This window comes from Odocoileus virginianus, chromosome 8 (assembly GCF_023699985.2).
Source record: "Odocoileus virginianus isolate 20LAN1187 ecotype Illinois chromosome 8, Ovbor_1.2, whole genome shotgun sequence".
Taxonomy (NCBI): domain Eukaryota; kingdom Metazoa; phylum Chordata; class Mammalia; order Artiodactyla; family Cervidae; genus Odocoileus; species Odocoileus virginianus.
In genome coordinates, this window is record NC_069681.1 from 69,836,052 (window position 1) to 69,863,446 (window position 27,395).

The window sequence follows — 27,395 nt, forward strand, 5'->3', positions numbered from 1 at the left end:
TAATAGCCATTAAAAGATTTTCAGAATGAAAGTAAAAGTAATTAGGTTATATTTGTAAAAGGTAACTCTAGTGACCATAGAGAATTATTTGGAAGAATATGAGGCTGGAAGTTGAAGGATGGCTTAGGTTATTATATGACCTAGCATATAATATTATATATTATATATATATATATATATATATATATATAAAATATGGCCTAGCAAATGATGAGAAACCAAATGTAGGTAGTAGCACTGGAAAGGAATATGTAATGACATGCTAAATAGGGAAAAGTGCTGAAACTTAGTAATCGTTTCAGTGTGAGAAATGAGGAAAAGGGAAGCATTCCAATGATTTATAGGTGTATCTTTGGTGATTGAGGTGATGAATTGTGGTGTTAATTACCAAGATTGGAAATATACAAAGAAAAGTTGGGAGGGGAATATAGTGGGATATGCTGAGTGCCTATTGTTTACTAGATATCTGGGGAGAAACCTCTGGAGGGAAGTTACAGGATTTGATTCTTAGTTTTGGAGTAGTCAGAATATAAATGGTTTAGAAACCCCCAAAAGAAAATAAGTTTATTCATTTGAAGGTGGTATGGCTCCTCGGGAAATCATCCCTCAAGAAGCATCACATTCATTACTTTGGGGAACTAATGAGGGCCTGGCCTACAGCATTACAAGCTCAGAAACAGACATGAGCAGACCTACTCTAAACCAGGTAAACTCATGTAATCCAAGTTCACAAAACTAACACATGATCAGAATGCCAGTTTATTAACTTAAGGGGCAGATAGTATTGCCACAGGGACTATTAATAGAATACTTTTGCTGGCATTCTTTTCCAATATCCAAACAGACACAGAAAGCCAAATCATCCGAAATTGCTTTGTGGTGTTTTTGGAATAAAGGGAATAAGGTATATCAAATAGCTGTGAAGAGTGTTGGTACTAGTCAATCTGCTGTGTTCCTTGACCCCACAGGGAAGACCTTGCCAGAGGCCTCAAGTACCAGGCCTTTGGCTCGAGTCATCTTGCCCACACGTGGAGCCCTGGCTCCTGTATGCCTCTATGACTTGACTTTCTGCAGTTTCATGGATGATCATCCTTTCCAGTCAGTACATTCTTCTAGATGTTTTCATAACTTGAATATGGTTACTGTCAAATATTTTTAATACCAAAATATTATCTTTAAGTGTCTGTACTGATCTTGCCATGGTTTTAAGTTTAACTCAGAAGTCTTTTAAATTTCTCCCTAGATTTTCGGGAAAGTATCACTGTAGCCTGCCTCTACTGATGACAGGTGGTAATTAAAGAATGGGTTTGCATAGTGAAAACAGATATTGAAGTGGGTCAAGGACAGCACCCTAGAAAAATATTAAATTTCAAGACAGGGAAATAGTAACTTGCAAACCAAAGGAAATGAAGAGGGAGCACGAGAGAGCGATACTCTAGAAGTCAAAGGAGGAGAGGTTTCTGAGGCAAGAGTTGGTTGACAATGTTTCTGAGGCAAGAGTTGGTTGACAATGTTAAATGTCTCAGTAAGGTCAGATAAGAGTTGTGTAAAAAGAAATGTTTTAGATTACAAAGTTGTGTATGTATATGTGTACTTAGGAAGTGTTTGGACCTTTAGTTAACATGTATTAAGAGACAAAATGGTCTGCTGAATTCATTTGGCTTTGTAGGTTCTTATTTCTGATTTCATTTGGCTTCTTGTATGGGGATCTGTGAAGAAGCTAAAACTTTCATGGGTTAACTAGAATAGAGGCTTCTGAGACTCAATCTCATTTCTTTGATAGAGTTTTGTATTTGTAGATTTGATAGATTTTATCTGTGTGGATTTGTGAAGATAAAAATATATGAAGTGAAGTGAATAATCAGTTGCAGGTTAGTGGCTGTTGAATAATCATACCCAAAGGATTCAGACTAATCATCGTTTTAACCCTCGATGTAGGTTTCTAGAAATTGCCTCAGGATTGTACCTCTCAGTGCTTCCTACATTTTATTTTTAAGCTAGTGAATTGAGAGAAATAATCTTAGCATAGTTTAAAATCAAACACCAGAGCCAAATCAAAGTTTAAACAATTAAAATTGAAAACTGTATCCACTGTTCTTTTAGGATCAGATAGTTGTGACATGACTGTGGCAAGTTCTTTCTTCAACTTCTCATTGATTTTCTGTTGTTGACCTTTTAAAGCTTGTGGACTTCCTCGGGAATGGCCTGAAGTTTCTTTTGGGATAATGAAATGTTGTAAAATGAAGTTATAGTGATGGTTATACAACTCAATTTAGTAGAAATTACCGGATTTTATAGTACATAAATTATTTCAATGTTGCTGTTTTTAAAAATACCCATGGGACATCTGTACAACTTTAACTCTTTATATGTGTCACAGTACTGTCATGTGGAAAGGAAATGGTTTTAAAGTAGATCTAAAAAATTATGATTTAAAGTAGCCTCTGTATTTTTAAACAGATGTGATCCTCAAGAAAGTGAAATGGAAAAGAATGGTCAAAAGAAATACAATTGTAAAAAGGAATTTTCTTACGGTGGTACATACCTATCACTAGAAAAGAAAAAAGTTGATATTTCTGACCTAAATAATGAAGCCCCACTGACTTCTTCACAATGGGAAACCAAAGACATGCATTTGGAAGCTGACTTCCAGCCACAGAAAGAGGTTGTTGCAGCAACACTTCCTAAAACCATTGCTGCTCTACCTCAGGTGGGATCTAGCCCTGATGTGATCATTGAAGAAATTATTGAAGAAAACCTGGAAAGTGAGTAAAAATACAAAAACAGGGAAACAGTAAGTCATGTCTGGAATTTGAAGCAAAATTAATACCTGTTTGTCCCTGACCTTAACAAACATATGTTTATTGTCTTACATCTCATTGAGTAAAGTTGTTGATCCCATGCCACTCCTTTCACATTTTCCAAAGTTAGGATAGTTTTTATTTTTAATGCAATAATACAGCTAAACTCTAATATTTGGTTTAGGTAGTGTATTTGACTTTTTAGCATTCCACATACAAACCTCTATGAAAGATGAAAATATATTAAGTAAATGGTGTTAATAGAAGCAGTCTGATGACTTTTTCCTTAAATTTAAGAACAGAATATCCTAAATTTTTGTCCTGAAATACAATCCTTTATAAAAATGAACTATCATGAATATTGGTCTTTCCTAGTGGCTCCGAAGGTAAAGCGGGAGACCTGGGTAATATATAGAAGCATCTGTTTGGTAACGTTTAAATGTATCATGGTTTGATTTGATTTCTAGTGTTGGTTTTCTCACCATCAATGTCAGTGAGATACTGCTGGATGTAGTTACACTGTCAGTCATCTTTAGGACCACTTTCAAGATCAGCTTTGGTTTTCTTCTCCCACCCCCACCCCCCCGCCCCCACTCCCAATCTGTTCCATTGGTTGACTTCCCAGAATGATACAAAAAAAAAGACAAGCTGTTTTTTCCACTATATTATTATTATCATTCGTTATCTCAGTAATCCTGATACATAAGGGTCTTAACCAATCCAGTATTTTGCCAAATTCAAGTACAGCTTCTTATACAGTGTGTTAAGTATGCCATTATCAACATAATAAAACTAACACAGTTGCCTTTATTTCCTATTTTGATGAAGCATGCTTCACAGATTATTTTGTTGAGACACCTAGATATCTAAAAAAGCCTCTTCAGAAAAAGTCATCTGTTTCTTTTGGATCAAAAACAGGTACTTTAACAACTCTGAACTTGATGTAGCAGAGTTTGATGTATATAAAAAATATTATGTTATATATAAATTTATATAAAGTATAAAGTTATATAAGTAACTTACAGAGAGTGAAACAGTGAGTAAAATGAATTTTATTAATAACTAAAACTTTTCTTTCTTTTTTTTTTTTGGCTGTGCTGCATGGTTGTGAGATCTTAGATTCTCCACCAGGAATTGAACCCAGGCCTATGGCAGTGAGAGCTCTTAAGTCCTAGCCACTGGACTGCCAAAGAAATTCCCAAAACTTCTCTTTTAGTGTTAAAAATCCTGGCTGTTATTGGCAAAAACATTTCTGAAATTTATAACACTTCCCTCAGCTGTCTCCCCAGTAACACATACATATTGCTTTACCTCATCCTCAGTATGGGTGTTATTCTTCATGATCTGTAGTGGATAGGTAAAATGACCTATTTGTTCAGTTTTTTATCTTGTATCTATACTTCAGTTCCTCCTAGTAACTTTTACTAGATTTATTAGAATATCTGCATTGTTTAAAAATTAAATATATTAAATACCCTCTGACCCTTTTCCCCTAATCTACTCCCACTCCATTTAGTCTGTTCCTCCTTTCTAGAGTTTCTTTATGCCTATTTGAACAAATACACATGTATTATTTTTCTGACTCTTAGTTTTTGTTTTTGTACATAAAACATAGCTTGCCATACACACTGCTGTGTTCTTTCCCTTCCTTTCTCTTTTTTCTTTCTTTTTTTCTTTTTCTGTTTTTGGCCATGCCATGCAACATGTGGGATCTTAGTTTCCTGACAAGGGATAAAACCTGTGCCCCTGGTAATGGCAGCATGGAGTCTTAACCACTGGACTGCCAGGAAAGTCCCTTAATTCCCTTCCTCAGCATCATACTGTGGAGATTTTTTCATATCAGTAAAAACACTTGGCTTAATTACTACTATATGAAAAAAGTTTCTACTTGTCTTTTTTATTCTACTACACCCTTACTTCCACCAAAACATACACATCTCCCTCTAAATGCTGCTCACTATGTTGGTTTTCCCAGACACTTTTTCATACCTCTCTAGCCTGGTAAGATCTAAGAGTCAAAGCAACCATGAGCTAATTATTGGTTCCTTCAGTTTAGTGTAGTTTATACAGGATTTTTGTAGCAATACTAGAAACATCATTGTCATTGGGGTTCTGAGCTCTAATTATGAATAAATTCTGAAGTTTTGTTGTAATGCAGTATAGTTATAGCATGTACTCTGACTCTGGTACCTAACTAACTCAGGTACATATGTGAACTTCAATTACACTTATTTAACATATTTTGCAAATGTTCACAGGTCAGGTTGCTAAAGAAATCATTGTGAAAGTGGAATTTATTTATGTTTGGTTACTATTTGGGATTTGGGTTACTCTTTTATGAGGCCTAAGTATTCTAGAGTTTGCAGTGCTACAGGACACATTCTTTTAGAAGATACTGCATTCAAATTTTGTGAATTCTTTCCTAACTTTTGGTTTATTAATGTGATTTGAAAATTCTCATCCAGGTTCTCCAGAGCTAGTTTTTGTAAGCCATGTAATACATCCTTGCCACTTCTATATTCGGAAGTATTCACAAATAAAAGATGCAACAGTATTGGAAAGGAAGGTGAATCAGTTTTGCAGTAAGAATTTACACCTTGATCCTTCAGATGTTTTGGAGCTAGGTAATGAAATATTATTCCAAGTTAAAATATAAAGCTTAGTTAAATACTTGGCAACTCATGTAGACTTTTTATAATACAGATTTGAGCAGGTATAAAGCTTTGGGAATTATTTAACATAAGCTAAATTTTATTTAGGTAAATTAGTTAAATATTAAACTTTTTGCTCAGAGGTATCATAGTAGTAATATTATTATGGGATACAATATACGTAATTCAAATGTTTTTAATACATATCATTTGCCAAGTTTAATTGGAGTCATAGTAATTTGGAACTTACTGTCTTTTTTCATATTCTTTTCCATATGGTTTACCACCAAATATTGAATATAATTGCCTGTGTTCCCACTAGGACTTTGTTGTTTATCCATTCTGTATGTGATAGTTTGTATTTGCTAACCTCAAACTCCTACTTCATCCCTCTCCCAGCCCCCCTCTTCCGTGGTAGTCACAAATCTGTTTTCTAGGTCTGTGAATCTGTTTCTGTTTCACTAAAATTCATTTATATCATATTTTAGATTCCACATATAAGTTATGTATATCATGAGGTATTTATCTTTGTCTGACTTACTTCACTTTGCATGATAATCTAATCTGACCATGTTGCTGCAAAAAGCATTATTTTGATCTTTTTATGGCTGAGCAGTGTTCCATTGTATATATGTACCACATCTTTATCCATTCATCTGTCGATGGACATAAAATTGACTGTTGAGTGAAATATACACAAAAACTCCATTATGGAGTATGGTGAGATTTTTAAAATTATAAAATCCATAATAGGTTAAATAATTTGTCCCCTTGTCTCTAGAGAAAAGTATTTCCCTAAGTGTTCCTTGTAGCATGCATATCATCCCTTGCTATTCACATGTGGGTGTTGAAGATGTCATTGAACATCTGAATGAGATGGATGCAGGTCAGTGCATCTATTTCCTAGTGCCACACAGAGGGTAGCTGGTAAATTTAATCAATGCATCTTAATTCTGTGTGTAATTTGCCATAATTTAGGCTTTCATTGGTAGCTCAGCTGGTAAAGAATCTACCTGTAGTGCAGGAGACCAGGTTTGATTCCTGGGTCAGGAAGATCCCTTGGAGAAGGGATAGGCTACCCACTCCAGTATTCATGGGCTTGCCTGGTGGCTCAGATGGTAAGGAATCTGCCTGCAGTGCAGGAGACCTGGGTTTGATCCCTGGGTTGGGAAGATCCCCTGGAGGAGGGCATGGCAGCCTTATCCAATATTCTTGCCTGGAGAATCCCCATGGGCAGAGGAGCCTGGTGGGCTACAGTCCATGGGGTCACAAAGAGTCGGACACGACTGAGCGACTAAATACATACAGTACAGGCTTTCATTACAAATATCTTCTTTATAACACTGTTGACTAAATATGATTATACTCTGTAATGAAGCTGTGATTTGATTTATTAGTAGAGCGTTTTCTCATTCTATTAGTATCATTCAATGCCTGTATATAACTGACATCAAAAAGTACTATATTATCTGTTCAGCTTTATATTTGTTGCTGTTGTTGTTTAGTTGCTAAGTCGTGCCTGACTCTTTGAGGCCTGATGAACTATAGCCTCAAGGCTCATCTGTCCAGGCAAGAATACTACAGTGAGTTGCTATTTTCTTCTCTTAGGGGATCTTCCTGACTGAGGGGTCGAACCTGCCTCTCTTGCATTGGCAGGTGGATTCTTTACCACTGAGCCATCAGAGAAGCCCCAACTTTATATTAGTAGTTCTTTAAAAGTGTTGCCAACTCTCAGCTGATCTTTGTAGCTTGTCAGAATATCAGAAGATTAGAATCATCATATACTTCTCATAAAATGAATAATAATTTTTAAGATTAAAAAACAGTGTTTAAATTATGAATGTCTAAGGAGAGAAGTGTCGCAGTAAATTTAAATATAGTTAAATTTTTAATGACTGCAAATAATTCTCTAATATATATATAAAAGAGCTCAGTTTAGTTTCAGAAAATATTCTAAGAAAGTCAAAATATCATTCTTTAAGTTGTCAAGGATAATTATTTCAAGGTAGATACACATAATTCACATACTCATTTATCTTTTGAGAAGTTAATGTTAAGGGAAGAAATGTAATACAGTGTTCTAGCTGAGTATCCTCTTGTTCCCTTTTTCTTCCTGAGCTTTTCATTATAAAGAACAACAAATGGCTTCAATAGGCTTTTATCTCACCCATTTCAACAAAGAATAGTTTAATAGAATATAGTTTAAATCTAAGAATATTGGTCTTATGATGTATCAACATAAGAGGAGGGTTGATGACAGTCTCAAGGCCAAGTACAGGTTTTGGTAGAACTTGAAAGGTTACCCTGTGTGCCCCTGAGCTACCTGTTCTTATTAGCATATGGAGAGGGGATTTTGCAGCCTCTCTCTATGTGGTAAGTGAACAAATCTTACCAAATTCATCTCTGATGTTAGCTCAGTTGTTAAGAGGATGGGTTCCAATACTGCCTGGATTCTCTTCCTCCCTCTTCTAAGTAGCCATGTGGCTTGGGCTGGATGTGCAGCCTCTCTTTGCCTGGTTTCCTTACCTATGGGCTGGAAGCAGCATATCTGTGGGGTTGTTGTGGGGAAAAGGTAAATTCAGACACAAACTACTGAGAACATTGCTGAGCAGATAGTAAAAGTAAAAATTCGAGCTTCATTCTAACTTGATTTTTTTTTTTTCTGGTTATTAATTTGTAATTCATCTGATCCCTCCATAAGGTCTTCTTCTACTGTTAGGTCCTTGGTTCACTTTCCCCTTTTCTGAACTCCACTGTGTATTAATTTCTTAATTTTTGCCTTTCACGCTCTGCCTTTCTTAGTTTCCTTACTTTTACTTCCCTTTTACCAAGACAAGGTCATTGCATCTTCCTTTATGCTACCTAAGTATTTTATAGATTTCAGTATGTCTGTATCTGTACATGTGTGTGTGTGTGTACATGTACAAAGATGATCTTTACTGTTATAAGTACAGTGATTGATAGTCACTTACTTGCATGTCTCCTCTCCTTTGTTTTTTTTAAAGAAACAATTAGATTTCTTTTCATTCTTTTTTTTTTCTTCTGTCTTTTACAAACCCTTGTGTCGAGGGCTGACTTTCAGTAGATTGCAGCAAGGGAGCTGATACGCTACGTCGGAAACCTTGACCCAGAAGCAGGTCGTCTACAAATGGTTTAGTACTAGGTTCCCCACAAATGTGCCATGCATGATGGTCGAGGGGGTGGCTACCTTTCCAGCCAGGCCCCATGTCCCAGGACGAAGGGTTCTCCACACTGGAACCCAGTCCCGACGTGCAGTGGGGTTCACCACACTGGGCTCTGAGGGATGTGGTCTCCTCTCCTTTCTTGAGCAGGACAGTCTTACTCATCTTTATTATAGTTCATAAAACACAGGTCCTCAATAAAGGACTGCTGGCTTGATACTCTGTGTTTTTGCCTTCCTGTCTAGGTCACAAGTTTCTGTATATACTACCTTTGATCCCTCTTATAGCACTGACTCGGTACTATATCACCAGTTAATAAGTTAAGACTTTTTTGTGATAGAATCTAATGTACTTGTTTGTAAATTAGAGGTAATTAGATATTTTCTTTGTAAACATTGATAATCATTTGTCTCCATTATGTAGGTGCAAGAATATTTATCAACAGTATTGAAAATGGAATGTGGTGTCGAGGAACTATTACTGAATTAATTCCAATGGGAAGTGAAAGTATTAGGAAACTTGGTAGTCCAACCAAATTCTCAGTCCATGAAGTTGCACTAATACAAATTTTCATGGTAGATTTTGGAAATTCTGAAGTGCTGATTGTTGCAGGGTATGTTACTTTATAAGTATTATATATTCCTTGCCTACTTAGAAACACTTGTGATGGGGAAGTACCAAAGAATAAAGAAAAATAGGAAGAGGTAGAAATAAGTTATCCTTCTTCACTTCCAAGACATATACTTTTTATTTTGCTCTGAAATTTGTCTTACTCATTACTAAATTAGCAAAGTATTATACTTTTATCAGTGCTACTAGATGGGGAGCTTAGAAAAATAACTTTTTGATGTTTCAAACTTAAATAGTCTTCTATATTGCTTTAAAGCAGAGAATGAAGCACACAGATTTTCTTTATTTTAAATAGTTGCCAGATGATTGAGTAAAATTTTTAATCATATTTCTTTAATTTCATTATTGCATATTAAAGTAGCATAGTGTCTAGCTCATTTTAGGTGTTCAGAAATGTTTCCATTAGTCTTCTAGCAAAATAAAGCAAATTGAAAATGTTCTTGTAGTAAGAAACTAGTATTAACTCTTGCATGGTCATTTTATTAAATGGTCATAGCTTTATAAACAAATATATTGCTGTTTGGGTGTGTCATTATGCCTTTTAAGTATAAACTCACTAGGTATATGAAAGATAATCCAGATAAAGTCTGTTGAGATGTATTCTGTAGGTAGAAATAGTGTCTGTGGTTTTAAAAGATTGATTGAATCTATATAATGAGATAGTATGAATCAGGATAGAACTTTTTAGAAGATTTAACTTAAAAAGAGAATGTGTAGAAATGCATACCTTTTGTGGGCTAAGGCAAGCTTGGGCTTGAAGCATTATTTTCATTAACTGTTGCTTGAATTCTTCCCAGGGTTGGTGACACTCATGTGAGATCAGAGCACATTGCTAAGCAGCATGTCCTACTAAATGACTTATGTCTGGTTCTGAGAAAGTCTGAGCCATATATTGAAGAACTGCTGAAAGATGTCCAGCCACTAGCACATCCATGCTCATTGAAAGACATTGTTCCACAGAATTCAGTAAGTGAGACAAATTATTTCTTGTTTGGGGGCCAAATATTGCAATTTTAACTACGCTTTGGGGTTCAGATTACTGAATGTAGGTTCATGGCATCAGTTCACTTGTTAAATACCTTTTGCATAATAAACTATTGGTGCAAGTGAAAAAGGAATTGAACTTCCATTTCTACAATCAGAATTGATCTTAATGGGAAATTATACTGAATATGTATATATGAACTTAATGATGGGTGAATATCTGAGTAAACCACTAAATTTTAGAGTCAAGTAAATATGGAGAGAGAAAAATATTTGATGTGGTATGGTATATGTTTCTATACATCTCTTCTCTATTTGCATGAGCCTTGCTCACTACTTATTAACTATATTGCATTCTGCTTTTGTATTATTTATGAGTATTTGTTCCCCAGAAAGATCTTAAACTCCTAGAAGACAGAAATTGTGTGTAAGAATACTTGTTAAGCAGTTGTATTATTAGAAAGTCCGAAAGCAGGAATCTGTGCCTTTGTTCATCTTTGTATTCCAGCACTTAGCAAATCACCTAGCACACAGTAGACATTCAGTAGATATTTGAAAGAATGAACGAATAAAGAAATAAAAGGAAACATATGAAAATATTAGCACTGATGTTTTTCTCAAAATTATTTTGGCTTTAATTTTATCCTATAATGGATAAAACTTTTTTTTTTGCACTTATCTATTCTGAGTAGGTTTTACTTTTTTATGTTCATAAAATCTTTAGAAAATTTTTTTGTGTGTGTGTATTTTTTTTTATTTTATTTTCCCATTTATTTTTATTAGTTGGAGGCTAATTACTTTACAGCATTGCAGTGGTTTTTGTCATACATTGAATTAGCCATGGATTTACATGTATTCCCCATCCCGGTCCCCCCTCCCACCTCCCTCTCCACCCCATCCCTCTGGGTCCTCCCAGTGCACCAGGCCTGAGCACTTGTCTCATGCATCCAACCTGGGCTGGTGATCTGTTTCACCCTAGATATACATGTTTCGATGCTGTTCTCTTGAAACAGAAAATTTTTTATTTTTAAGGAATATATGGTTTTGACCCCTGAAATGTATGAGTACTTAAAGATTCAAAGGTCAGTGAAAACAATTTTTTTTGTTGTTTTTTTCAATGGGTGAGTATTTTTCCTTATTATTTAAGTAGCATGTGCCTCGTATATTGCTAGTAATGGAAACTAAGCATATGATGATGATTATAAATATCTAATGTATTACATGGCTTCCATTATACTTTTAGAATTACTTTTGGATCTCATCATTTAAGGGGAAAATTTGTATGTCAATACTTCTTTTATCTTTAAATTTTTATTTATTATTTTCATATTAATATTCACAAGTAAAACTAAGTCCTGAAGTGCAACAGCTTATGGTCACCTTGAGACCATGTTTATAAAATCTAAGTATGATCTGTACATTGTACATACATAAAGACTGTCCTCCTTGGGTTTGTGGGCCCAGTTGCTTCTAAATATCTATGGTTGGTTCAGTGCCTTTGCTCAGATTTACTGTTAGAAAGCTAAATCTACAATATTGTACCATTTAGAGCTAATTATAATTACTGAACACATTGAAATTTTACTTTTTCCATAGAGTGAAGGCTGGGGAGAAGAAGCTAAAATAGAATTTTTGAAAATGGTAAATAAGAAGGCTGTTTTAATGAAAGTTTTTAAAGAGGAAGATGGTGTGCTTATTGTAGATCTTCAGAAACCACCAACAAATAAAATAAGCAGTGATATGCCTGTGTCTCTTAGAGATGCATTAGTTTTTATGGAACTAGCAAGGTAGGTAACTTATTAAAACATAAATATCTTCAAGGTTATAGCTATAGATAGGAATAGCAGATTTTACCTTTAAAAAACATGGGGTCTAAAGTGAACTATAACATACTTTTAAGAGGGAGCACCAAATCCTAAGCACTAGACTATCAGGGAGCACACTATAACATATTCTGAGAATTTAAAGGTATCTCTGTCAGAGTTTTCTAAGTACAGTTGTGTGAAAATTGGATTCAGATCATTTGATTTAAGAAAATAGGCACATTAAGGTAGCTCAAAATAGAAGTTACTTGTAAGATAGTGAACTTTTTTTTTAGACTCTAGTTAACCTTATAAGTAGCTCCATTAGGATTTCAAGAATTAGTGTTTAACCGTTCCCTATTGAAATTTTCTAAGCTTTGGAGTAAGATCATAGTCACTACTGTATATTAATATATGAATCTAGAGTAGATACTTACACTTTTTTTCTTTCTCCTCTCTGATGAACAAAGAGATAAAAAGTAACCACAGAGATAATGGAAGATACTTTCTGTCCTGAGCAATAACAGGAGTCTGGAAGTGACCCAAGTAGATTGCATTCTGTAAAACTTAAGTAGGGTATTGTAGCTCGAAGGGGCCACAGAAACCCCTCAGCTGGCCTTCCTTGAGTTCTGCCATAGACCATGAGTATCAAGTCAACCAAAAGAGTAGAAACCTTGAGTACAAAATATAGGCCCAACTCAAAAATGCTCCAACATAAACTTAAAGGTTAATTATTGTTTTGAGACTTGACCTCTTATTTATCCTCACTTGATAATTAAAGATAATGCCAAGAAGTATTATAAATTAGAAGACAAAGATTGGGGAAATATTCTTGGTAGATAAATCAGTATATGTGCAGGTCTTTTCTTCGTATCAATTCACTGAGAGAAGAGAGACCTTAGGAAAATGGCTCTTGCTTATGCTTTTAATTATTATGCTTTTAATTAGGTTTAGATCTCAAACACCAAGACATCATTCTGAAAAAAATACGACCTTACACTATCCTCTGCCTATTTTGCCTAAAGAAATGACAGATGTCTCAGTTATGGTTTGTCATATAAATAGTCCTTCTGATTTCTATCTTCAGTTGGTAAGTATATAATGGTCCTTTGAGACAAAGTATTTTTTTCAATATTAAGTAAAATGTATTATGTAAATGAGTGCCCATTATGCATTCTAGAGCAAACAAACTGCTGTCAGCCTTCCATAAATTTTAAGTTTCTTTGTAGCTGCAACTTTAAACAAGAAACTCATGTGATTCATAGTAAATTGAAGGAAATCTTCATCCTGCAAGTTAGTGAAAATATGAAGGGGAAGGAAAATGAAGGATCCCTAATGTGTAAATATTTCTTGCTACCTTCTGAAATCTAGAAACCAGGAGAGCATATAGAACTGGCAGATCAAAATAAAATAACACCCATATCTGATAATGTATGAAGATTTATTTATTGCTAGGTAATAATCTGAATTTGAACACTAAAATAGATTCCAGTTAAAGGCATTCCATTGTCTATTTGGATATATAACTGATGGGTTTGTTTTAGATAGCTACCAGCATTAAGGTTCATTGTTATTGATCTCTTTGTGTCCATGTTCTATATGAATTAATGCATTCTCAGGGCCATAATGCTTTGTGTGAATTAACTCATTAATCTTTACATCAGTCTTATGAGGAAGATACTATTACCTTCATTTAGAAGTGGGAACTCTAACCAAAGGGCTGAAGCAACTTGCAGAGGTCACGTGGCTACAGAAGAGTAGAGCCAGGACTGAGCTGGACTCACTCAAAGCCTGTCACCTGATCGTAGGCATGTGTATATATTTCTTGTTTTTTTCTTTTTTTTCCCATTTATTTTTATTAGTTGGAGGCTAATTACTTTACAATATTGTAGCGGTTTTTGCCATACATTGCCATGAATCAGCCATGGATTTACATGTGTTCCCCTTCCCCATCCCCCCTCCCACCTCCCTCTCCATCCCATCCCTCTGGGTCTTCCCAGTGCACCAGCCCTGAGCACTTGTCTCAGCATGTGTATATATTTCTGGGCTCTCTGTTCTGTTCCATTGATCCACATGTCTGATTTTTTTACCAATACCATACAACCTTGATTACTGTTTAGTTAAGTTCAGTCGCTCAGTTGTGTCCGACTCTTTGCGACCCCATGGACTGCAGCATGCCAGGCCTCCCTGTCCATCACCAACTCCCAGAGTTTACCCAAACTCATGTCCATTGAGTCAGAGATGCCATCCAACCATCTCATTCTCTGTCATCCCCTCCTCCTCTTGCCTTCAATCTTTCCCAGCATCAGGGTCTTTTCCAGTGAGTCAGCTGTTTACATCAGGTGGCCAAAGTGAGTTTCAGCTTCAACATCAGTCCTTCCATTAATTGCTGGAGCTTTATAGTATTGTTTGAAATCTGGTTGAGTTATGCCTCTTTCTTTTTTTTCCTCAGGATTACTTTGGCAGTTCTGGGTATTTTAAGTTTCCATGGAAAATTTTGGATTATTGTTCTAGTTCTGTGAAAACTGTCATGAGTAATTTGATTGTGATTGCATTCAATCTATAGATTGTTTTGGGTAGTGTTACCTTTTAAACAATATTCTTCCAGTCCAAGAGCATGGTATTATCTTTCCATTTCTTTGAGTCCTCTTTAATTTCCTTTATTAATATTTTCTAGTTCTCAGCATATTAAGTCTTTCTCTTCCTTGGTCAAGTTTCTTGATAGCTGAATTTTTTTGGTGCAACTTTTAAAGGTATTGTGGGAGGGAGGAGCCAAGATGGCGGAGGAATAGGAGGGGGAGACCACTTTCTCCCCTACAAATTCATCGAAAGAACAATTGAATGCAGAGCAAACTTCACAAAACAACTTCTGATCGCTAGCTGAGGTCATCAGGAGCCCAGAAAAGCAGCACATTGTCTTCGAAAGGAAGTAGGACAAAATATAAAAGATAAAAAGAGAGACAAAAGAGCTAGGGACAGAGATCTGTCCCGGAAGGGAGTCTTAATAGAGGAAGTTTCCAAACACCAGGAAACCCTCGCACTGGTGGGTCTGGGGGAGGTTTTTGAATCTCAGAGGGCAACCTAACTGGGAGGGGCAAAATAAATAAAACCCACAGATTACGTGCCTAAAAGCAACTCCCAGCAGAAAAGTACCCCAGACGCCTGCATCCGCCACCAGCAAGTGGGGGCGGAACAGAGAGGAGTGGGCGGCATTGCTTAGGGTAAGGACTGGGCCTGAGTGCCCTGAGGACAATCAGAGGGAGCTTTTGTGATACCAACTTAAAAGGTATTGTGTTTATACATTCCCTTTCTGATATTTCATTGTTAGTATAAAGAAATGAAACTAAGTTCTGAATGTTAATCTTGTGTCCTACTGTTTTGCTGAGTTCATTTATTTTTGAACAGTTTGTGTGTGTGGTGTCCTTAGGGTCTTCTATAGGATCACGTTGTTTGCATGTAGTGACAGTTTTAACTTCTCCCTTCCAAGTTGGGTACCTTTTGTTTCTCATCTGATTGCTGAGTGGCACACTTTAATTTACTGTGGCTTTGTAGCAAGTTTTGAAATGAGAATGTGTGAGCTGTCCAACTTTGTTCTTTTTCAAAGTTGTTTTTGAACTTTGGGGTCCCTTGAGATCGCATGTGACTTTTAGGATGAGTTTTTCTCTTTTTAAAAATTGTACTTATTTTTTAATGGCTGTACTGGACCTTCACTGCTGTGTGTGAGCTTTTCTCTAGTTGCAGCAAGTGGGGGTTACTCTCTAGTTTTGGTGTGAGGGCTTCTTGTTGTGGTGGCTTCTCTTGTTGTAGATCATAGGCTCTAGGGTATGTGAACTTCAATAGTCACAGCACACAGGCTCAGTAGTTGTGGCACACAGGCTTAGTTTTTCCACAGCATGTGAAATGTTCCCAAAATCAGGGATGAAATCCATGTCCCCTGCATTAGCAGATGGATTCATAACCACTGGACCACCAGGGAAGTCTCTAGGATGTTTTTCTATTGTACATGAAACATCATTGGGATTCTGATAGGGATAGCTTTGAATTGTAAATTGCTTTGGGTACTGACATCCTTTTTAAAAAGATTTTATTTATTTATGACTATTTAGATCTTCATTGCTGCAGGGCTTTCTCTAGGTTGCAGCAAGTGTGAGCTACTCTTTGTTGCTGTGTGTGGGCTTCTCATTGTAGTGACTTTTCTTGTTGCAGAGCATGGACCCTAGGTGCATGGGCCTCCGTAGTTGCTGCTCACAGGCTCTAGAGTGCTGGCTCTAGAGTTGTGGCACATGGACTTGATTGTTTCATGGCATGTGGGATCCTCCAAGTCCAGGATCGAATCTGTGTCCCCTGCATCGGAAGGCAGATTCTTAACCACTGGATAGCCAGGGTATCCCTGGGTATTGACATCTTAACAGTATTAAATCTTCCAGTTCATAAACATGGAAGGTTTTTCCATTTATTTTGTAGCAGTGCTGTGTACTTAAAACAAGTATACAAGTCTGTATCCTCAGTTATATTTATTCCGGAGTATATTCTTTTTATTCTACTGTAAAATGAGTTGTTTTCTTAATTTCCGTTTGGACTGTTCATTGTTAGTGTGTAGAAATGCATGTGATTTTTTGTAATCATTTTGTAGTCTACATCTTTGTATGCTTAATCATGTCCAACTCTTTGTGGCCCCATGGGTTGTAGCCCGCCAGACTCCCCTGTCTATGGAATTCTCCAGGCAAGGATACTGGAGTGGGTTGCTATGCCCTCCTCCAGGGAATAATCCCAACTCAGGGATCAAACCTGCGTCTCTTGTCTCCTGCATTGGCAGGCGGATTCTTTACCACTAGCTCCACCTGAGAAGCCCATTTATTAGACCTGCTAGTATTTTTGTGGCATCTTTAGGGTTTTTTACCTATAAAATCACATCATCTTCAAAAAGAGATCATTTTCCTATTTCTTGTCAATTTGGTTGGCTTGTATATAAATATATTTGCCTAATTACTTTAAATGCCTTATATACATATATATTTGCCTAATTACTCTGGCTCAAACTGACAAAACCATATTAAATAGCAATGGCAAAAGCATGCATGCTTACTTATTATCATTCTTAGAAGAAAAGCTGTCAGTCCTTCATGTACAAAATTTGCTCTTAACCACTTCAGAATATACAGTTCTGTAGTATTCACTAACTCACATTATTGTATAGCATGATGATCTGTAGAATTTGTTCATCTTGAAAAACTGAAACTTGGTACTCCCTGAACAGTATTTGCCTATTTCATTCTACCCCCAACCGCTAACAACCACAATTCTACTTTCTTCTATGAATTTGACTATTTAGATACTCATATAAGTGGAATCAAACAGTACCCTGCTTTTCAGAAGTTCAGTTTACACAAATTCCATTTTTCTGAAAAACCTACATTGCTCTTACCAAAGAAAAGTCAGCCTCTTTGCTTTACTACATTTTGGCTTTCAAAAAATTTCATAGGAACACTACTTTCAGATACCAGGGATACCTGTATTTGTCCTTTTGTCACTGGTTTGTTTCACTTAGCATAATGCCCTCCAGATTCATCCATGTTGTAGCATGCAATAGGACTTACTTTAAGGCTAACTAAATATTCCATTGTATGTATATGTTATTTTTTTATGTGTATACTACATTTTATTAATTCACTCATCCATTGATGGACATTTGGCTTGGTTCTACCTCTTTCTTGACTGTTGTGAATGATGCTGCAGTGTACATGGGTGTGACAAAACTGTAGTGTCATTTGGTTCCTTTTGTATATGTGTGTTTATTGTTACCATGGGGATTACACATAACATCCTAAAGTCATGTGTAATTATGTGTAAAAATTATGTGTAATTAAAGTTATGTGAAACATCCTACAGAAATCTAATCTGGATTAATATCAACTTTAACTGCACAAAACCCTACTTCTGTATAGCCCCATTTCCCTTTTAAATAATACCAATCTCAAAAATTAATCTTTGTACATCAAATACTCAATAATGTGGACTTATAATTATTTGTGTGCATTTGTCTTTTAAATCTTGTAGAAAATGAAAGTAGAGTTAGAAACCAAAGTTAGTAATACGGCTTTCATATTTGTGTGTTTATGTTAGTCACAGATATGTATATCTTAATATGAATTTATGTTATGCTCTAGCATCCTTTCATTTCCTTCTGAAGGACTCCCTTTAGCCTTTTTTATAAGGCAGGTCTGGTGGTAGTGAACTTCCTTACCTCTTTTTATCTGTGAATGGCTTATTACTCCCTCATTTTTGAAGGATAGTCTTGCTGGATCTATAATTCTCAGTTCACAATTCTTTCTTTAGCTCTTTTAAGTGTATCTTCTGATTACATTCTGACCTCGAAGGTTTCTGATGAAAAATCCGCTGATCATCTTATTGATGATCCCTTATATCTTGACAAGTCACTTTTCTCTTACTGCTTTCACAATTCTCATTTTATGGCTATTGACAGTTTGTTCATCATGCATCTAGTGTGTCTCTCTTTGAATTTGTCCTAACTTGGGTTTTTTGAGTATATTAACATTCTAAGCCTGCTATAACAAAGTGCAGGAATTCCCTGGTGGTTCATTGATTGATTAGGGCTCTTCTCTCACTAGCAGGGGCTGGATTCAATCCCTAGTTGGGGAACTAAGATCCCACAATGCCACAAAGTAGGTAGTTTTAAAAGCAGAAATGTATTGACTCCCAGTTCTGGAGTTTACAGGTTTAAGGTCAGGGTGTTGGCAGAGTTGCTTCCTTCCTTCTGAGGTTGGGGGGTGGGGGGAGCAGAGATTTGTCCCATGTCTCTGGACTAGATTGGTGAACTGCTGGCAATCTTTAGCACTCCTTGGCTTCTGCTGCATCATTGCAGTCTCTGCTTCCTTCACATGGCAGTCTCTCTGTGTAACTTGTCTGTCTCAGCTTTTTAATACAGACAGCAGTCATAATGAATTAACTCCAGCCTAAAACTATTATTTTAACTTGATCCTATCTGTAAAACCCTATCTCCAAATAAGGACACATTCTGAGGTCCTGGGGGAGATTGTTAGAACTTCAGTATATTTTGAGGTGAGGACTCAAACCAATTCATAACCAGTCTACTCTCTGCTCTATCAAAAATTTCCTCCTCACTACAGTCACCCCATCCCAACGTTCCAAAAAAATCATAATCATCTTGCATCAAGTCCAGAATCTCATATAAAATCACTAAATTCTGATTAGCTCAATCAGGTATAAGTAAGAATTCTTTAATTGAAGCTAGGCCAGAACTTCTATCTCTAAATCTGTGAGAATAGACAGTAAACCCAAATCCTAGCAGGAAGAATTCCATTAGAATCTTACAGCTTTAGAGTAATCCTCAGTGGCTGGATGCTCTGTTCTCCAGTCCTCCTGGGGTGTGGCCCTTCTTCCTCAACCCTGCAGCAGCCTCATCCATTGGAATTGAGGAGTTGTCTTAACTATGAAACACAGGAGGCCCCATCCCTGGAACACAGGAGGAGACAGCCCTGCCTTTCAAGTCTGTGTGCTCTGGGCCTGCAGTAGCAGTGGCACACACTTGAGCCTCTGAATCACCTTCGAAATCACTCCTCTGTTTTCTTGAAACATGTTCATGACCAGATCACTCTGTCACATCTCTTCCTGCCTGTAGAATCTCAGAAGCCCACCACCCCTCTCCGCTTCATTTCCTCTCACCTCTGTCCCCTTCAGTTCAGTCTGGCAGTGTTTCTGCTGAGGTGATTGGCTTGGACAATTTGGTGGACATCTTGGTGCTGATTGATTGGCTTCATAAATCATAACATCCATATTCCCTTCAGCAGACACTATCCAGTCATGCCCTTGGTGGTCTCTCCAGAGCTTGCTTTCTCATTTTTTGAAATACAAATAGGCTAAGAAATTTCTAAATCTTCAGATTCTGGTTCCTTCATGTTTAACAATTTATTCTTCAATTTATCTTTCTCTTCTCACATTTTTTTATAAGCAGCAAGGAGAAACCAGGCTGACACTTTGACACTTTATTTAGCAATCTCCTCAGCTAAATATCCAGTTCAGCTTTCTACCCAATACAGTATAATTCATCCAAGTTCTGTACCCCTGTGTAACAAGGATTTCCTTTCCTCCAGTTTCCAGTATCATATTCCTCATTTCTCTATGAAATCTCAGCAGAAGCACCTTTAGCATCCATATTTCTACCAATACTCTTTCCACGGTAATATGGATTTTTTTCATTCAGGTACCTCATAATTCTTCCTCTTCTTTCTGCTCATAATCCAATTTCAAAGCTTCTCCCATAATGTTAGGTATTTATTACAACAGCACCCTGCTTTACCATTTCAAGATCTATATTCAATTCCTTAGAGTATCATAAAAAGTTCCACCAATTAAGTTGCTTAAACAATGTAAGTTTATGGAGAAAAAATAAATAAATAAATAATAAAAGTAAACAATGTAAGTATTGTCTCACAGTTCTGAAGTCTGGAGGTATTGAGGTCAAGTTGTTAGTAGTGTTGGTTCCTTCTGAAGGTCATACATGAGAATCTATTTCATGCCTTCTTGCCCTAATTGCTGGTGGTTAGCTGAAAAATATTGGTGTTCAGTGGCTTTTACTACTCTCCATTTTCTACCTTCTTCTTTATGAGCCTTCTACTATGTGTGTGTGTCTTTGCCCAATTTTACTCCTTTTTTCCAGCCATGAAATTGAAAGACGCTTGCTCCTAGGAAGAAAAGCTGTGACCAACCTAGACAGCATGTTAAAAAGCAGAGACATTACTTTGCTGATAAAGTTCCATCTAGTCAAAACTATGGTTTTTCCAGTAGTCATGTATGAATGTGAGAGGTGGACTGTAAACAGAAAGCTGAGCACCAAAGAATTGATGTTTTTAATGTGTTGGAGAAGACTCTTGAGAGCACCTTGGACAGCAAGGAGATCAAACCAGCCAATCCTAAAGGAGATCAGTCCTGAATATTCATTGGAAAGACTGATGCTAAAGCTGAAACTCGAATACTTTGGCCACCTGATGCGAAGAACTGACTCACTGGAAAAAGACCCTGATGCTAGGAAAGATTGAAGGCAAGAGGAAAAGGAGATGACAGAGGATGAGATAGTTGGATGACATTACCAACTTAATGGACATGAGTCTGAGCAAGCTCCGGGAATTGGTGATGGACAGGGAAGCCTGGTGTGCTGCAGTCCATGGGGTCACAAGGAGTCAGACACAACTGAGTGATAACTGAATAAGGAAACTAGTCATACTGGATTAAGACCTACTTTCAGTTCAGTCTCTCAGTCGTGTCAGACTCTTTGTGACCCCATGGACTGCAGCACACCAGGCCTCCCTGTCCATCACCAACTCCAGAGTTTACTCGAATTCATGTCCATTGAGTTGGTGATGCCATCCAACCATCTTGTTTTCTGTTGTCCCCTTCTCCCCCTGCCTTCAGTCTTTCCCAGCATCAGGTTCCTTTCAAATGAGTCAGTTCTTCCCATCAGGTAGCCAAAGTATTGGAGTTTCAGCTTCAACATCAGTCCTTCCAATGAATATTCAGGATTGATTTCCTTTAGGACTGACTGACTGAATCTCCTTGCAGTCCAAGGGACTCTCAAGAGTCTTCTCCAACACCACAGTTCAAAAGCATCAGTTCTTCAGCACTCAGCTTTCTTTATAGTCCAACTCTCACATCCATACATGACTACTGGAAAAACCATAGCCTTGACTAGATGGACCTTTGTTGGCAAAGTAATGTCTCTACTTTTTAATATGCTGTTGAAGTTGGTTATAACTTTTCTTCCAAGGAGTAAGCATCTTTTAATTTCATGGTTGCAGTCACCATCTGCAGAGATTTTGGAGCCCACAAAAATAAAGTCTGCCACTGTTTCCCCTGTTTCCCCATCTATTTGCCATGAAGTGATGGGACCAGATGCCATGATCTTAGTTTCCTGAATGTTGAGCTTTAAGCCAACTTTTCCACTTTCCTATTTCACTTTCATCAAGAGGCTTGTTAGTTCTTCTTCACTTTCTGCCATAAGGGTGGTGTCATCTGCATATCTGAGGTTATTGATATTTCTCCCAGCAGTCTTGATTCCAGCTTGTGCTTCTTCCAGCCCAGCATTTCTCATGATGTACTCTGCATATAAGTTAAATAAGCATGGTGACAACATACAGCCTTGACCTACTCCTTTTCCTATTTGGAACCAGTCTGTTGTTCCATGTCCAGTTCTAACTGTTGCCTCCTGACCTGCATACAGATTGCTCAAGAGCAAATACCAGACCTAGTATTCCCATCTCTTGAAGAGTTTTCCAGTTTGTTGTGATCCACACAGTCAAAGACTTTGGTATAGTCAATAAAGCAGAAATATATGTTTTTCTCGAACTCTCTTGCTTTGTCTATGTTCCAACGGATGTTGGCAATTTGATCTCTGGTTCCTCTGCCTTTTCTAAAACCAGCTTAAACACCTGGAACTTCACAGTTCACATATTGTTGAAGCCTGGCTTGGAGAATTTTGAGCATTACTTTACTAGCATGTGGGATGAGTGCAATTGTGCATTAGTTTGAGCATTCTTTGGCATTGCCTTTCTTTGACCTACTTTAACGACCTCATTTTAACTTGATTATCTCTATAAACACTCTGTCTACAAATAAGGTCATGTTTTGAGTTTCTGGGGTTACAGCTCCAATGTATCTTTGCAGGAGAGACGTAAATCATCCCGTAATACTTAACTGATTGGATTTGTAGATTTATGTCATCAAATTTGGGAAGTTGTTGGTCGTTATTTCTTCAGATAATCTTTCTGTTCCTTTCTTTCTCTCTCATTTTTCTGGGACTCCTATAATGCATATATTGGTGTGATTAATGGTATCCCACAAATATCTTGGTCTCTGTTCACTTAATTCTTTTTTTCTTTCTGTTTCTCGCTATTTCAATTGTCCTATATTCAAGTTCACTGATTCTTTCTTATGGCCACTCAAATCTGCTGTTTAGCCTTTCCAGAGTATTTTTTGTTTCAGTTAATGTACTTTTCAGTTCCAGAATTTGATTCCTTTTTATAATTACTATCTGTTGGTATTTTAGTTTTGATCCTATATTGTTTTCCTTGTTCTCTCTAGTTCTTTGTCTATCTTTTCTTTTAGCTCTTTGAGCAGATTTAAGACAGTTCGAAATTCTTTGTCTAGTAAATCCACTATCTGGACTTCCTAAGGGCTGACTTCTGTTTACTTTTCCAGTGGTCATGTATGGCTGTGAGAATTGGCCTGTAAAGAGAGCCGAGCACAGAAGAATTGATGCTTTTGAACTGTCGTGTTGGAGAAGACTCTTGAGAGTCCCTTGGACTGCAAGAAGATCCAACCAGTCCATCCTAAGGGAAATTGGTCCTGGGTGTTCATTGGAAGGAACTGATATTAAAGCTGAAAGTCCAGTATTTTGGCCACCTGATGCGAATAGCTGACTCATTTGAAGAGACCCTGGTGTTGGGAAAGATTGAAGGCAGGAGGAAAGGGGACGAGAGAGGATGAGATGGTTAGATGGCATCACTGACTCAATGGACATGAATTTGGGTAAACTCTGGGAGTTGGTGATGGACAGGAAGGCCTGGTGTGCTGCGGTTCACGGGGTCACAGAGAGTCGGACACAACTGAGTGACTGAACTGAACTGAATTTTGTTACTTGGAATGAGCCACGTTTCCCTATTTCTCTGTATGTCTTCTGATTTCTTGTTGAAAATTAGGCATCAACTATTATAATGCAGTAAAACTCTGAAAATCAGATAGCCCCCACACACATGGACCCATGCATAACTGGATTTGTTTTAAATTGTTGAAAACTGTGGTAGTTTTTTTCTTTTGAGACTTTTTCAAACTGTTCTTGCAAGTACTATCACTTGTGTGTGATCACTGAAGTGTCTGTGTTCTTTTAGCTTGTGTTTGACAAATGTTTATGTTGACTTCCTTGAATTTTGAAAGTTTAATTGGGTGTTTGCTTCAATGCTGTAAGCTTTAACTGTTTTCCAGAGCCCTAACAAAGTTGGTTCAGATGGTTTCTCGTTTTTTCAGTGTTTCTATGGGGAAGTGAGAGCTTGGAGCTTCAGATTCTGCAGTTTTGCTCCTGTCACTTGTCTGTTGAATATTTCATTGTTCCCTTTGGATAGCCTGTTAGTGGAGGAATATGAATACTACCTACTTAGAAATAAAGGTTTAGAAGGCTTTAAATAGTTTTAAGATTTTTTAATGAAATAACAAAAATTTCAGAAAATTTCCACTTACATTGTTGTACTCACGAAAGAGAAAAACCTCATTTTTTGACCATTTGAGATGGTTGTTAAAATACTTTTTAACTTTAAGAATTGGTATTTGGAGAGATAAACGGTTGTCCTTGTTTTTGTTTTAGTAACTATGTTTTAAGTAGTATAGGAACTTCAGGAACTGTGTTTTAAAGTAACCAGATAATCCTGTTTAATAAAGTAAACCTCTACCGAATTATGCAGTCTTTTCACAAACTCTACTGAAATTACTGATTTAAAGATTTATCAGTTCAGTTTAAAACCATTAGATGGACGGCTGATGGGAAATTGGACATTCATACAATGGCAAAGTAGCACACATGAATTACTTGGTGATCACAAGGAAAACATGTAACTGTGCAGAGAAGGGATGAAAGTTGCCACACCATTCCATAGATGAATCTTAGCTTACTAACAGTGAGTAATGCTGTCTTCTGATGTGTTGCAACTATGATGTATTCTAGCCAAAATATTTGGCTTGAATCCATCAAACTTGTAGATAAAACTTTCTGTTTTGAGGAAACTCAGGGCATATACCCTAACTCAGTGGAGGAAGAAGGTAAATAATAGGATGAAGACATAACCACATAAATCCAGAAGATGAGGCATTCTACAGAAAAATAGCAGACTATCTTTAACAAGACAGGATCATGGGAGGCGGGAGAGGGGATCGGGATGGGGAATACATGTAAATCCATGGCTGATTCATGTCAATGTATGGCAGAAAACACTACAATATTATAAAGTAATTAGCCTCCAACTAATAAAAATAAATGGAAAATAAATAAATAAAAGCCTCAAGCCCCCCCCCAAAAAAAATAAAAGAACACTACGCTAATTTATAAGACTTATTTAGATGACCAAACATAACAAGTAGTCAGATTGGCTACTGGGTTTGGTCAGTTCAGTTCAATCACTCAGTCATGTCCGACTCTTTGCGACCCCATGAACTGCGGCATGCCAGGCTTCTCTGTCTATCACCAACTCCTGGAGCATGCTCAGACTCATGTCCATCGAGTCGGTGATACCAACCAGCCAACCATCTTCTTCTCTCTCGTCCCCTTCTCCTCCTGCCTTCAATCTTTCCCAGCATCAGGGTCTTTTCTAATGAGTCAGCCCTTTGCATCAGGTGTCCAAAGTATTGGAGCTTTAGCTTCAGCATCAATCCTTCCAATTAATATTCAAATGATTTCCTTGAAGATTGACTGGTTTGATCTCCTTGCAGTCCAGGGGACTCTCAAGTGTCTTTTCCAACACCACAGTTGGTCAGTTAGGGAAATATAATATGGTTTAAAAGTACTAGTAGGAGCACTTGCTGAAGCAGAGAATGTGAGAATTGATAGAAAAATGCAGATTATCAAATTGTGTGGTATGGTCTGATTTTTGGTAAAAAAAAAAAAAAAAAAAACATGAAAAGTGTGTTTAGAAAAAGATCTAGAAGCAAGAGTTCTCTGGTGGTCTAATGGTTAGGAATTGGTGCTTTTACTGCTGTGGGCTCAGGTTCAGTCCCTGGTCAGGGAAGTAAGTTCTGACATGCTGCATGGCACAGCCAAAAAAAGAAAAAAGTCTGGAAGGATATCTTAAGATATCTGGAAGGCTGTGATTTTTATAAATTTTTGTTATGTCTTATATATGTTAATTTTTATATACTACTTTTGTAGCAGAATATTTCAAACATAAATTACATGACTGCTTATGTCTAATTCAGTTCTAATATTTGATCATTTTATGAGCAGTGCCTGTAATACATGGAACATTTAAATTTTAAGTTTCTGTGAAACTATAATGCTGTAATCCCTGCTTTAATCTCTCTTTTTTAGATAGAGAGCCTGGATTTTTTATTTCTATTAAAGGGAATTGAGGAATTCTATAAAAGTGAAGATGCAGAAAATCTGGAAATCCTCTGTCCAGTTCAAGATCAAGCCTGTGTCGCTAAATTTGAAGATGGAGTTTGGTACCGAGCAAAAGTTATTGGTAGGAAATTGCACCCTATTTCCTCGGGGAGATGTTTCATTTAAAAATTGATATCATTTGAGTCAGTACAAATTAAATCATTAAAGTGATATTATCTGATCTTACAGTTTTGCTTTGTCATCTAGCTTTAGAAAGCTAGTGATAATGTTGATAGATGAACCTCTGGCTCCTTGGATTTCATTTGATTTGACTAGGACTTTAACCATTATTTTGTTTTCTAACATTTGCCTTATTTAAGAAATAGTTCTAAATGACCTACACATACTCCACTCTCTACTGAAAAGACAAATACTTTTAATTCTTTTGGCTTTCTTTTGTCATTTATCTGTTATTTCTTCTAAATAATGTGTAATACTTTGTAGATACTTCACTCTTAGGTAGTAAATGTATTAGATGAGTTTTAGATCTCTTACAGCTGTTTTGTCCTTACTCTCTCCTCCATAGTTATATCACAGTTTTTAGTTAAATTCATATTGTGTGCAAGTATTTTCAGTGCTATTCCATAAAGTATAACTTTAATTCTGAGTTAATTCCATCAATTTTTCACTTTTTAAAAAAAATTATGGCTACATTTTCCTAATAGTTTAAAACAATTTTCTACATGATAAGACTTTTCACATAATGTTGGTTTGATTTTTTCTTTTGTAACAGTGAAAACATCATTCCATCACCGGCTCCTTGTAGACTTGCTTGTCATCTAGGCTTACTACAGTGTTGTTATTCTGGGGAGTTGTGTCACTTGTTTTCCTAGATTCAGCTGCTAGTTTTCTGAATCCCATTTACTTTTTAGGTTTACTCTGATGGAGCATTTTCCTCACCTCTTTACCTTAAACTTGAGGTACATATGTCTTTTCAGACTCTGCTTGAGTGCCATCTTAGGTAGTACTAATGTTGTTCCATTTGCTTTCACTTCTCCCTAGGAGCAGAGAATACCTGAACTTTTTCCATTTTGAAATTGTATTCTGTAGAAGTTTATAAATTTGAAAGTAATGGCAAAAAGTTTTGTAGCACTGTATACACATGTGCTTAGAGGAGCTAAACACTCAAAATGAGTGTTTATAAAAAGATAGATCTTTATTCATGCTTC

General features: G+C 36.7%; 1 protein-coding gene across 4 annotated transcripts in view; it reads left to right on the plus strand.

Annotated features, from left to right (window-relative positions):
* RNF17 (ring finger protein 17) overlaps nucleotides 1-27,395 on the plus strand; it is a 114,478-nt gene that overhangs the window by 33,942 nt on the left and 53,141 nt on the right. For all 4 annotated transcript variants that reach the window (XM_020915136.2, XM_020915143.2, XM_070471609.1 and 1 more), the window contains 8 exons: nucleotides 2,461-2,765; nucleotides 3,630-3,719; nucleotides 5,267-5,425; nucleotides 9,058-9,247; nucleotides 10,062-10,230; nucleotides 11,845-12,035; nucleotides 12,999-13,140; nucleotides 26,155-26,308. In XM_020915136.2, the coding sequence (XP_020770795.2) occupies nucleotides 2,461-2,765; nucleotides 3,630-3,719; nucleotides 5,267-5,425; nucleotides 9,058-9,247; nucleotides 10,062-10,230; nucleotides 11,845-12,035; nucleotides 12,999-13,140; nucleotides 26,155-26,308 (1,400 nt within the window). The remainder of the gene's footprint in view (nucleotides 1-2,460; nucleotides 2,766-3,629; nucleotides 3,720-5,266; nucleotides 5,426-9,057; nucleotides 9,248-10,061; nucleotides 10,231-11,844; nucleotides 12,036-12,998; nucleotides 13,141-26,154; nucleotides 26,309-27,395) is intronic.